Raw genomic sequence first — 12,068 nt, 5'->3', positions numbered from 1 at the left:
GTGATCAGACTGATTCAATCCTGGACTAAATACATGGAGCTATTTCCATAAACAGGACTTGTTCACATACTGAGCATGAGTCCAGTATTGCTGTGTGGCTGTTTTGTGCAGGTTTTGTCCTGAAAGGTAGACTTTGCCTATATTAGGGTGTGTATATTCTTTTATATTATATAAATTTGAGTGAAGTGGCAAAAGCACCTGATCAGTGAGGAGTTCATCTGGTGCTAAAAGGGATGTTCTACAAGTTGAGGGAATGCTGAATGATCCAAAGATTCAAAGGCGGGAGCAGGAACATTTGAACTGGAAGGAGTGCATCAACATGGAGCAGTAGAAGAAGAGAAGACAACATGCTTTGTCATCAATGTTATTGTCTGTTGTTTGCAGTAGATGTTCTCTGAGGTTGTAGCAGCATGAATGAGCATCATCAACCACAAGCAGAGCACTGTGCCTTACTGTGAGTTCACCTCCCAGGTTCACAGGCCCTGGCCCACACGCTTCCTTTTTGGACTTCATCTTTCACTCTCTGTTGGTGTCCGTCTTCCATGACCTAATTTTGTCTGTCTCCGAATTACCTGACATACTAGTCATGCAAATCTGGCGCGGATCACAGGAGCTCCAAATATTTTCCTGAAAATTGTCTGATAACTATTCACGGCAGCCACTGGACTGGCATCTTTATCCTGCCAGGTGCAGGAAGGGTTTGTTTTTGTCATTGGGCAGGGGTCCAATTTCCCAAGGCTGCTGTGATAGCAATTCCAATGACCAACCTATACTTCTTGTTTTTAAACTCTTCTGTTCTTTTAGTCCTAATTGTAACTTTAACATGTCTGCTAACAGTTTTATTTGCTTTGTATTTCTTTCTTGGGTTGTCATATAGTATTTTACCCGAGTTTCTGTTTGCTCAGCACTTTTATTTTAAGCCTTTATTGTACTTTCTGCCAACCGGCCCATTCCTTTCCCTTCATCTCTTCCCCGTTCTCCTCTCCCTCCAATCCCATCCGTTTCTCTCGGGTACTCATTTCCTGCTTCGTGTTATTACTGATTCAGACATTTGTTCAAAACAAAAAATCTGAATACATCTCACATATTTCCTAAGTTCCTAATTGCAACTTGATGGTTTTATTTACGGTAGTTGACTTTTAAGATGGTTCAGAAGGTCTCGTAACATGACGTTCCAAACAAACGCTCAAAACCTTTTTGCAAATATTGTTTACCAAAGTGTGTTGTTTGTAGTCTGCCATTACCCTGTTTGTGTGTGTGTGTTTTTGTTTTTCTTCTTACATTGCAACTGATCACATCCTAAGTTGCCTACAATACAGCAAGTTATCTTTTTCAGCAGTTTATGTTTAAACTGTTTCGACAGATTTGTTGCTGCTTCCTCCGTCTCTCTCATTAACTTGTATTTATTCTTTAATGATGAGTGTGAAATGTTCTCATGAATGTATGAAAAAGAAAATAAGTGATGGTGATCATGTTCGGTAAAGTCTGATTTGTATATCCAAAGGGAACTCAGTTTGGCTGTTATGATGCTTCTACCTGAGGGGTTGCATTCATCGACCCTGACCACCAGGGGGCGTGTGATTAAACAGTCCCACAAAGAGCACTCTGAAGAGGATGTTTCCATTATTTTTAATGAGTTAAATTATTATTTTTGAACAACTGTTAATTGAACTTTGATTGTTTTACTGCTACATCTGTTTGCTTTTGTGTTGTTTGTGTGAAATCATAGCTTTTTTGTGGTTTTGATATAAGAAAAGAGGATTCATGCATTTTGAAAGACAATCGAATGGCTTTTTGTTTTTTCTCTTAGCAGGATCTGCCGGGGGGGGGGGGGGGTTGGTTCAGGGAAACACTTGATTTTTTTGCATCTACTCAGAGCTCTTTGTTTTGTGATGTCTGAGAGAATAAATATTGAGTCAGAAACTACACTATACAAACTAGGCATGGTCATGATCACGCATGATAATTTGTTTAAGAAGTTTAAAACTGATTCAGATCTTTCATTTAGCATGTCATTAAAATGACTCTGAGGAACCAAGTTCCCATACCATCTGAATACATTTACATTATCGTTGTACGGTTTGGATTTAACATGAGTCCCTAACACACTCACACATGGAGATCAGTGTGACCATTCAGCTTCTCTCATACTAAGAAATCAACAAAACTTCTGAAATGGTCAAATTTGGTGAGGAAAGCCTCAAAGGCTTCAAGCTGTCACCAGTCTTCCCAGCTCATAATGAGATCGGTCAATGTATGTCGCTTCAAATACAAGTGACGAGTCACCTCTTAAGGCACAGTTAAGTTAAACTGAGTGGTGATCACGCAGCCTGGCTGTTTTATGTATAACACATCTTTTTGTGTTGCACTTTTCTTTGTTCCTCCCTGTCGTGGTTCAAACATGTCTGCCTACATATGTGGAAAAGGATTAGTTGTTTGTTTTTAATTCAGTATATATAATTTTGTCTCACTCCATAGACAGCAGTTCTGTGCAGAGTGCGTAGAGGAGGTCTGTGAGGTGTGCTGTGTGTGTGACACACTGATGTCCCCTTGTCCACTGAAGGCTCGTTGTATACATCATGCATCTCAAGAAAATGAGATAAAAGCAGAGCTGCAAATGGAAAAATCATCATTATTAATAAAAAAATATTTAAACTCTTCACTGGACTCTGATTGCAATGACACTTTTTTTTTCTTCTGATGATGCAGACTGTCGAGTTTGAATTCTGATAGTGAGATAGGCTCCTCTTAATGGCTGTACCAAATATCGGGCTAAGCAGGTCATTTTAGATCAAGGTGTGTCCTAAAAAAGGAATGTGAAGGTAACTTTAATGTAATAAACTATTAAACTGATTTCAAAGAGAGATTTTAAGCAAAATATTATTTCTTTTCCACATGCATATATTCATCAAAGCACTGCAAAAACTTGTACATGTTGATATTTTCTAGAGAGGTGCACCTTGTTTACTAAAGCTTCACAATGCTGATTCAAATGAATGTCTTGGTCCCTGCAGATTTTGCTGAATTTTGTTTTGTTTGTTTGTTTTTAAGATAGTTTATGACTCTGCCTCAGATTTGTACAGGAAACGTGCACTAATTTAGACCCAGGACAAATCTTTTTAGACGTGACCTGTCACCTGTTGAGCGTGCACCACAAACACATCTGGTGTAATTGTGTCCTACATTTAACATTTAAATCCACAACTCATACTGTCCATTTTCCATGTTATTTTAGCTGTTGAAATTTGTTTGTTTTTGTTAACCTCTGTTTTTCAAAGATATATGGAAAAACAAGGTGACACCAGTAAATCTCTAAAGCAGAGGCTCTTTGGGAGAAACTGCTTTCTGTTCCTATTTCCTAAGGACATCTTAAGACCCAAATTCCACAAGCCGGCTGGTGAAGGTGTTTCAAAATCTGAGAAACTCCTCTAACAGAAAGGTATGAACAGCTTTCTTGTAGGGACATGCGTGATATTTATGACTGACCCTGCTGTTGCGCAAACTTGTCCTTTTAAATGCGAATATAAGTTAAGCTGGAGGCAGCAGCCAACACAGCGGTACTCCATGGAAAAATGAACCATCAGAGCTGAGAAACAGGTTACTGGTCTCTCGACTTGTTTTTCCTCATGTGTCTTTCAGTGCGGGGCAGGGAGTTGTGAAATCATGTGAAGTCTTTGCTTTTGAGGACAGCTCATGAATCGCAGCTGATTCTGGTAAACCACAAGCTGAACCTATAAAGCGTTTAAGTCCGTGGCTGTTTTCAGACTTGCACATTTCCAACACTTGGCTACTGTTCCTTGAACCTTGGCGATGATTGGCTGACAACCAGGTGGGTGGATCAGCAGGGGGGGAAAGTAAACATCACCCCAGGCTTTGCCACTCTGTACCTCTCTTTGGCAGCACAGTTCACTTTTGGCTCAGGTCAGACACCAGCTCACCTCGCGGCTTCTCTTCCTCAGCCATGACGATGACTGTTGCCATGGTGATGCTGTGCATGATGATGGTACATGCAAATGTGAAGCCGCAGAAAGATTTTAGCCTGCAGAAGGTAGGATGGAGGGTGTTTGGTTTTTAAGCTTTTTTCTTTTTATATATTTTTTTATGTTTCAAACCACGTTTATTCGTTTTGTTAAGAACGGGGTTTCTTTAAAAGGAGAACAGCTGTTCTTTGTTTGTTACATGACGCCACCTACTGTCTGCTGGTGGTTTTATGTGTGCGCACAGTTTGCTACCTTACAATAAACAAGATTAATGCACAAGTAAATCGTTTGCTGGTTTGATGGACTGTGTGAGGTTAACTTTCTTTGGCATATGTGCCACAAGAAATGTGTTTGACTGGCTATGAAGTGGGATTGTCCCGCACTTACTTCTTCTTAGCCATATTATGCCTGTAAGCCTTTTAACGTTTTATTCTTTATTTTAAAAGTAAAATGTTTATTTGACACAAAGTAGTGCTGATTTTATTTTCCCCGCCAGGATTTTTTTTTTAATGTAGGCTATTGTCTGTTATATAAGAGTAAAAGTTAACACTTTCCCAATATAATTATAATCATTGACATTAAGTCAAGTAAACACCGTTTTACATGAGGAAAAATGAAAGTGGCTCATCGGTTTTGATGTACATCGAACATTTGAGATAGGTAAGGATGCCCTGCTTTACACAAGCGCTTGCAACAGGGTACACATTACAGCCTATGATAAAATAAATATGTGAGCCACACCATTTCACTTCAAGATGTGCTCTTTCATTCCGATCAACACAAGCACTGTAGTTTATTTTGAGTCAATCCCACATACCCCACCTTGCTTCCTTAAATACTTAGTGCACCAATTACCCGACTAAAAATACTCCCAACACATTATTTGTGCCTTAAAATACAGAACCTCATTGTTTCAGGGAAATACTTCTTCCTCTTTATTTAAATAAAGAGCCCTGCATTTAACCATTTAACCAAATGGTTAAATTCACGTGCATTTAACCATTTGGTTTATGTCACCCAGTGCGTCTGGGACTGTGACAGACAGGTCACATGTAGCCTGTGCATGACTGCTCAGAAGTTCCAATAAACTGTGTCCTGTTTTTGTTTGTTTTGTGTGTGTTTAGTTTGCAGGAAAATGGTATCGCGTGGGGGTCGCCTATGACTCTCCGCGTTTCGTCCCATTCCGAAGAATAATTAAGGCCTCCATGGGCACCATCACGCCGCTGCCAAACGGCAATGCTAATCTCACAATGTGGGAGGCAACGTGAGTCTGTTTTTGCAGGGGTGACACATTTGATCACTGTTGACATATGTGGACACGCAGGGACATGCCGCTCAGTCTGTGTGAGAAAAGACTGTGGCAGAGCTTTTTTAAACTCTATTATGGGGCAAAGTCAGGACACTTTTTAAGATCTTTTAATTAAATTTGACTTGTTATTGTGTCCATGCCCTTTATGTGCTCCAGTAACCTTTGTAATTTACACAATATGCTCTCACAGTTATTTAAGATGGCTGTTGAGTGGCAAACTTGCATACAACAATAATACATATTGGGCTTTATTGAATTAATAACATCAAAGCTATCATATGTGTGCTAGTCAAGGAAAAGAGTTAAACAGAGAGGAGTAAGAAAGTGACACTTGTGGATAAACACTCATTTTTCTTTGCTTTTTTCAGATCCTTTGGTTGTGTAATCAAAAAGTACCAGTATGAGAGGACGAGTGTACCTGGACAGTTCACCTACTTCAGTGCACGTGAGTCTTTTTCTAAAGACAACTGACTTTTTCCATCATAGAATAAAAACTTGACTGGTGCTCACAGCATGAGTTGACATTCAGGATCAGCAACATGTCATGAGCAAAAAAACCACAGTGATCACAAGGATGAAGCTGTGCAGTCCAGGCACATGTGACAAAGTAATGACATAAGACTGAGAACAGGAAATAAGAGCAGAATACACACCCAAATATATTTGGGGGATTTTTCTTTTTTACTTTTATTATTTTTTACAGTTACGGTTTTCATGTGACATGTAAGTATTTTTCATTGTTTATATAGCATGCTGTCTAAATAACAAAATGTATATTATTAAATGTAGTAATTTAAAATGCATAATTTTTACAGTGGTATAATTATGATTATGTTAGAATTGTATTGTAATGAACATTTAAATGAATGTAAATTGTTCAATAATGTATAAAATTTTCATTACAATTTTGAGAATATTTTAAGTAGGTTTAAGTTTTCATGCGACACTTAAGTATTTTTTATTATTTATATAGGTCTGCTGTCTAAATAACAAAATGTATATTATTAAATTTAATAATTTAGAATTAAATCTTAATCGAATTAAGATTCATTAACATCCAGTAAGTCAATACAAAAATTACATATCTTGTAAATTAATTTTATCTTCTACCAAATGCAATTGGGGGGGTTTTACGTTCATGTTTTTTTCTTTTTGTTTTTGTTTTTTGTTTTTAGCTTTTTGCATTTTAAGTAACCTATACAGGCCTAATAGAAAAATCATATACATCCCATTTGGGTTTAGTGCAGGCAATTCTGTTTCATCCAGATTTAATGTATTGGTCTATTTATTCATTTATTTAATCTGCCTATCAATTTGCTTTTAAATGTTCAACTAGCAGGGGTGCTAAAATCTCGCTTCTGTGTCACGATTTCTCTCAGGCCATAACATGGTGAAGGACATCACTGTGGTGGAAACAAACTACACTGACTACGCCATGGTCCTTAAGCACAAGGTTTTCAACAGAGAGTACACACAGGTGGCACTTTATGGTGAGACACGCTCACAGATGCGTCTGAACATGCAGGCCACTGCAATTCTGTCTTCTATACACCACATGTCTGTTTCTGTACTTGTCTGCAGCTCGCACTCTGAGCGTCAGGCCTGAAGTCGTACAGAAGTTTAAAACCTTTGCCTTGTCTCGCGGTTTACCAAGAGAGTCTATTCTGATTCCACCTCCAGCAGGTGAAGCAAGGGGGAACACGCCTCCATATATACACATAGTATATACACATCTGCGCGCATGTTGAAGAAAAATTGTCATAATTTTGGTCTGTATGTTTTCTGGTGAACAGAAAATTGCCCGCCATCAGGGTCTGGGCGTTAGGTAAGGCAATTTCTTTTTTTTTCTTTTTCTTTTTTTAAAGAAAAATATATATAAAAAACACAGGTGGTTATTTTAAATCTGCGTGTGCGAATGATTTCTGTCCAGCTAGTATAAAATCCTTTCTGTTCCCCCTTCTAGGTTCCCTGCTGTGCCTGAGATGAGGGTGGCATCACGTGTTCTTCGTGCTGTTCCAGCTGTGTGTCTGTGTCCAGTTTCTGACAGCATTTATGTATTATAAACTATTATTAAAAAAAACTTCAGCAAACATGATGCTGACTGCAAATGGCACAAGAAGCAGATATTGCTGATTACATTTATCCTATAGATCAACCTTGATTATGAAGCGTTTTCCATTATTTTCACAGTTCACATAGTTAAATAAACATTGACCTCCAGACTTTTATTAATCTAATTTGAGGGTGGGTTTTTTGTCTTATTATGGTTACATGTAAAATATGTTAGTATGTAATTCTGTGTTTTACTGTGATCTATATGTTCATCGCCTGACAGTTACCTTTACCAGCTATAATATTGGCGATACAGTCATCATATATCAATAAATATATTTCTGATCAGCTGCATTTTTCTTGAATTAAGAAATTTTACCTGCATATGCACAAACACTTTCTCTTGCATAAAGTGTTGCTGCAGAGGTTCACACTGAAAAGACAAATGTAAATAAAAGTTGGCTGCTTCATCGACTGCCCTGAGCCATATCAGCTGTGCTCTTTCACACTGTTGACATAATTAAATAAATATTCAGCCTGGACATAATAAATAAATCTCTGAGTAGATTATCTACAGTTTCTACTGCATTTGTGGCACAAAACAAGTGGTCTAAAGGTCACTGAAAGGAAGTTTTTTCCCTCAGTGAACACCAGGTGGCACATACACACCAGTATGTGACATACAGTTTATGATGCAGATATCATGATACCATGAGAAATGAGATTAAATGAGCTGTATGTTGAAGGGACACTTCTGTCTGTGGTAACATCAAAAAGTCTCTGTAGCTGATACTAATGCTACATTTCCCCACAATCTGTTAATTACTAACGTATATTGATCAGTTGTTTGTTTTAGCTTCAAACTCTGAAGTCCAGCAATTCATTTCTGATTATTTGGACCAAAGGACACACAGTGACATGCACACACCTCTGTGCACAGACACACTGATCGTCAGAACTTTGCGCGTTAAGTTGTGTCTTTTCTTGCTTCTTTTGGTCGTGTTTTGAGAGGGGATTCACAAAAGCCACATACGCAGGGTGTCCGTTTGACCCAGAAAGGCAGCAGACAAAAGTTTCTGGGAGGTGACAGAAAGAGACAGGTTGGACAGGCAGGCTAACAAAATGCAGGGAGCGGTCAGGCCTGTGTCTGTGCTGGTAATGGGGTGGGCCCTCGTGACCTTCCAGGTATCTCCTGTGGAGCCAAAAAATTTTACCCTGACCCAGGAGAACTTTGATCTGGAGCAGGTGAGTGGATAAAATACTAAAAAATGAAATTTCTTTAGTTATTTCCCACCCCACCCAACAACAAAGTTTATCACTTCTTTTCATTCAGTAATATCTGAGGTTGTTTTTATTGCTGCACGTCAATCCACATGTTTTAATGTACAGTAATTATGAGTCTTGTCGCACCACGCCTTGACTTCAGCAATCTTGGCACAAATTCCTGAGAAACATCAGCTTATCCAGAAGTCAGCTAAACATGTCACACCCCTGCTGATTCATCCACAGTACACTGGCTCCCTGTACTGCCATGAATTCACCCTAAAAACATGACTATTAACATTTGAAGTTCTTCACAGGCTCTGCCCTGCATATTTCACTGATCTCCTCCAAACTTAAACTTCCTGCAGTGTTCATCTGGGTGCCAGGTCCTTCTCTTATGCAATACCTAAACTTTACTCCCTCACATCTGCACACTCCTTGACAGAATTCAAAACTGCGCTCATGACATTTTTAAGCTGTTCTGTTTTGTTTTGACTGGTCCATTTTATAATATTAGTATCTGTTCTGTTTTATGTCATGCCGTGTTCCTCGCAGTTTATGGGAAAGTGGTATGAGGTGGCAGTGGTGTCTACCTGCCCTCATTATATGCAGCGTAAGAGGGGAAACCCTGTCATTGTTGCACTTGAGCTGAAACATGTTGCATCTGAGGAGAACTTCACCATGACAGCCACTGCTTTCAGGTCAGATTCACCCACATGCTGTTTCTCATGGAGTGGATGAGTATGCTACACTCAATATAACCTTTCATGTGTTTGTGTCTGCATATAGGAACAGCTTGTGTACGGAGACTTCAACAGATTACAGTTTGACGGACACTCCAGGGCGATTCTTCTACCACACTGCAAGTATGTTTTCTGCTTTCCTGCATATATAGTACATCCTTCCTGTGACATGTGTACAATAAAAACATTCTCATGATGCTAAAATAATACTCAGAAAACCTGATGCGTTAACACTTTATTTTCTACAGGGCTCGGGGCCGACGTTGATGCCTTTGTGGTTCATACCACCTATGATGAGTATGCTGTAATGCTTCTGCTGAGCACAGAGAAACCATCAGGAAATAAAACCACCATAGCCAAACTTTACAGTGAGTGACCACTGTTGGATCATCAGCCATTTTACCTTTGATTTATCAAGATATCTGTGTTGATTTTTTTTTAGCAGTGCATTTCTTTGTGTCCGAATTAAAACAAGGGTCAGGTACTTTAATTTATCAATCAATATTAATTATGAGTAAGCTAATAATAGACTTCATATTCCCAACACCTAATCTAGTGTACTTAAAGCAGGTAAAACTTGCAAAGCTTCTGAGGCTACTGTATAAAATCTAATTGTCTCTATATCTGACTGTAATCTTGTTCAAATCATGAGATCTCACATTTAGCCTTTTAATTTGGAACTATTTAATGTTTTTCAATATAAAATTATAAAAACATAGAAATTTGTTGTTCTCACAGAGATTTTAGGAACTTTAAATGTGCTGATTCTAACACTGCCTTTCTGTTTCCTTCCAGTATTTAACAGAGTATGAACAGTCAGTGTTATAAAACACTAAAGAAAATCTGTCCTCTTCAGGTCGGACTGTGGAAGCAGGCCCCGCTGTGCTGGATCACTTTAAAACAGTGGTCAGAGAGCATGGAATGAGAGACGATGCTGTCATCATGAATCAGGACAAAGGTGCACACTCTCCCTGAGAACTATTGATGAGTTTACACTCGTCATCTCCATCTTTAACATTTTTTGCCCAGTATATTCACTATCCTCTGCACATGTCCAAATCATCTTTACATGCTGTTCAACCTGAGCGAACCCTCTGATTTGTTGTAATATAGTCATCGTCGCCGCCCCCCCCCCCCCCCCCCCCCCCCCCCCCCCCCAAGCAGAACAGATTTGCCCGCTGGGATAGCCATGTTTGACACCCTTGCTGTTATTGATTTTTCCCTCCTGTTATTGAATATTATCTTCATGGTTGTGTTTTGCATGTTTAGTGTTTTCTATTACTAACTGCATTTTAGAAAGTCATCAACTCTAATCCTTCTGCCTTTACAGGTGAGTGTGTTCCAGGTGAAAAGATGACAGAGACACCTACTCAGGTGCATGCTTCACACTAACACACTAACATATAACACTGTAAAACCCAAGATTTATAACTATGTTAAAGTGATGAGTCTTTAATGCATTTTAATACCTTGTATGTCATTATTTCAGGTTATTGTTCCCAAAGGGTTAAATAGAAACGCGGCTCCACGTACGACACATCCCCAAGAAGAGTTCACTGTTACCATCTGACCCTATCCTTACCATCCTCCTCTGTCAGATAAATCCTCTGCATGTCCTCCTTCACTATATCCATGGATCTCCTCTTTCACTCCTGCCTGGCAGCTACACGTTCAACATCCTTTGCCAAGTATATCCACTATACTTCCTTTGCTTATATCTAAACCGTCTCAGCCTTACCACTCTAACTTTATTTCTGAACTGCTCTACCTGAGCTGTCCCTCTGTGGTACACGTTTCTAATCCTTTCTATTCTGGTCAATCCCAATAAAAACCTGAGCATCTTCAGCTCTACCACCTTGAGCTCAACCTCGAGCTGGCAGACCTCGAGGTCTTTTTGTCAGTGCCACTGTCTCCAAACCAAACATCATACCGGGTATGACTACCAGCGTTTAAACCTTCCTTTTACTCTTGCTGCTATCCATCTGTCACAAATCACCCACTCGACTTTGCCTCCACTCTCTTGTTAACTGTTAATATAAATAAAAAATATGTAAATGTAAAAAAAATGCAATAAGGATGTTGTGTTTCTGTCAAATTTGAGCGTTTTAATAAATATATATTTGCTATATATTTTAATATACAGCTGGTACATAGTCCAAAATGCAAATTGTTTTTTAATGTGTGAAACAAGTTTAAATACAAAAAAAGGACTTTAACTTTTAAGGCCCTTTTAAAGCTGCACCACCTGCTATATATGGCATGGTGTGCTAATACTTTCCACAATTATTTATCATATGCATTTGGATGTGCAAGTTTAAGAGATGTGACAAATATTTATTTAAAGATAATATTTTATTGCCAATATTATTTCAAATAAAGCGACCATGCTATTTGAGAAAAAAAAAAGCACCAAACATATGGCAAATGTACAAATGTTTCCTGTATGTTTCACTGCCCCAAGGAATCATTTTCAAAATGGGCTGCACCGCTCCCCAACGGGACATGGAGGGAGAGAGCTGAAACAGAATCATGCATGCATGTGGATACCTTGTAAATTTACTCCAACATCATGGTTTCACATTATAAAGTTACAATTTAGTAACTTTATAATGTTACAATTTACACATGTCTGGAATCATACATCAGTCCAATCCAAGCCCTCAGAAATGTGATTCTGGCTAACCTACTATCCAGTCACATCTGGTCCTCTTTGCTCTCTAA

General features: G+C 38.7%; 2 protein-coding genes across 3 annotated transcripts; both read left to right on the top strand.

Annotated features, from left to right (window-relative positions):
* Positions 1 to 3,653: 3,653 nt before the first annotated feature.
* ptgdsa (prostaglandin D2 synthase a) lies at positions 3,654 to 7,695 on the top strand. Its single transcript, XM_026174117.2, has 7 exons — positions 3,654 to 4,048; positions 5,105 to 5,244; positions 5,658 to 5,734; positions 6,669 to 6,779; positions 6,871 to 6,972; positions 7,083 to 7,114; positions 7,253 to 7,695. Exons 1-6 carry the CDS (start codon positions 3,962 to 3,964, stop codon positions 7,112 to 7,114), a joined length of 549 nt encoding a protein of 182 aa, XP_026029902.2. The 5' UTR covers positions 3,654 to 3,961; the 3' UTR covers positions 7,253 to 7,695.
* Positions 7,696 to 8,219: 524 nt separating this feature from the next.
* On the top strand, positions 8,220 to 11,413 carry LOC113025890 (protein AMBP). 2 transcript variants are annotated; one of them, XM_026174115.2, is made up of 7 exons: positions 8,220 to 8,586; positions 9,160 to 9,305; positions 9,394 to 9,470; positions 9,596 to 9,715; positions 10,204 to 10,305; positions 10,678 to 10,721; positions 10,837 to 11,413. In XM_026174115.2, exons 1-7 carry the CDS (start codon positions 8,464 to 8,466, stop codon positions 10,915 to 10,917), a joined length of 693 nt encoding a protein of 230 aa, XP_026029900.2. In that variant the 5' UTR covers positions 8,220 to 8,463; the 3' UTR covers positions 10,918 to 11,413. The 2 variants fall into 2 exon arrangements, with proteins under 2 accessions (XP_026029900.2, XP_026029901.1); XM_026174116.2 differs by lacking the exon at positions 10,678 to 10,721.
* The last annotated feature ends 655 nt before the right edge of the window (positions 11,414 to 12,068 follow it).

The sequence above is a fragment of the Astatotilapia calliptera genome, chromosome 7 (genome assembly GCF_964374335.1).
Source record: "Astatotilapia calliptera chromosome 7, fAstCal68.1, whole genome shotgun sequence".
NCBI lineage: Eukaryota > Metazoa > Chordata > Actinopteri > Cichliformes > Cichlidae > Astatotilapia > Astatotilapia calliptera.
The sequence above is the reverse complement of the archived record's forward strand: the minus strand, read 5'-3'. Positions and strand labels throughout refer to the sequence as shown.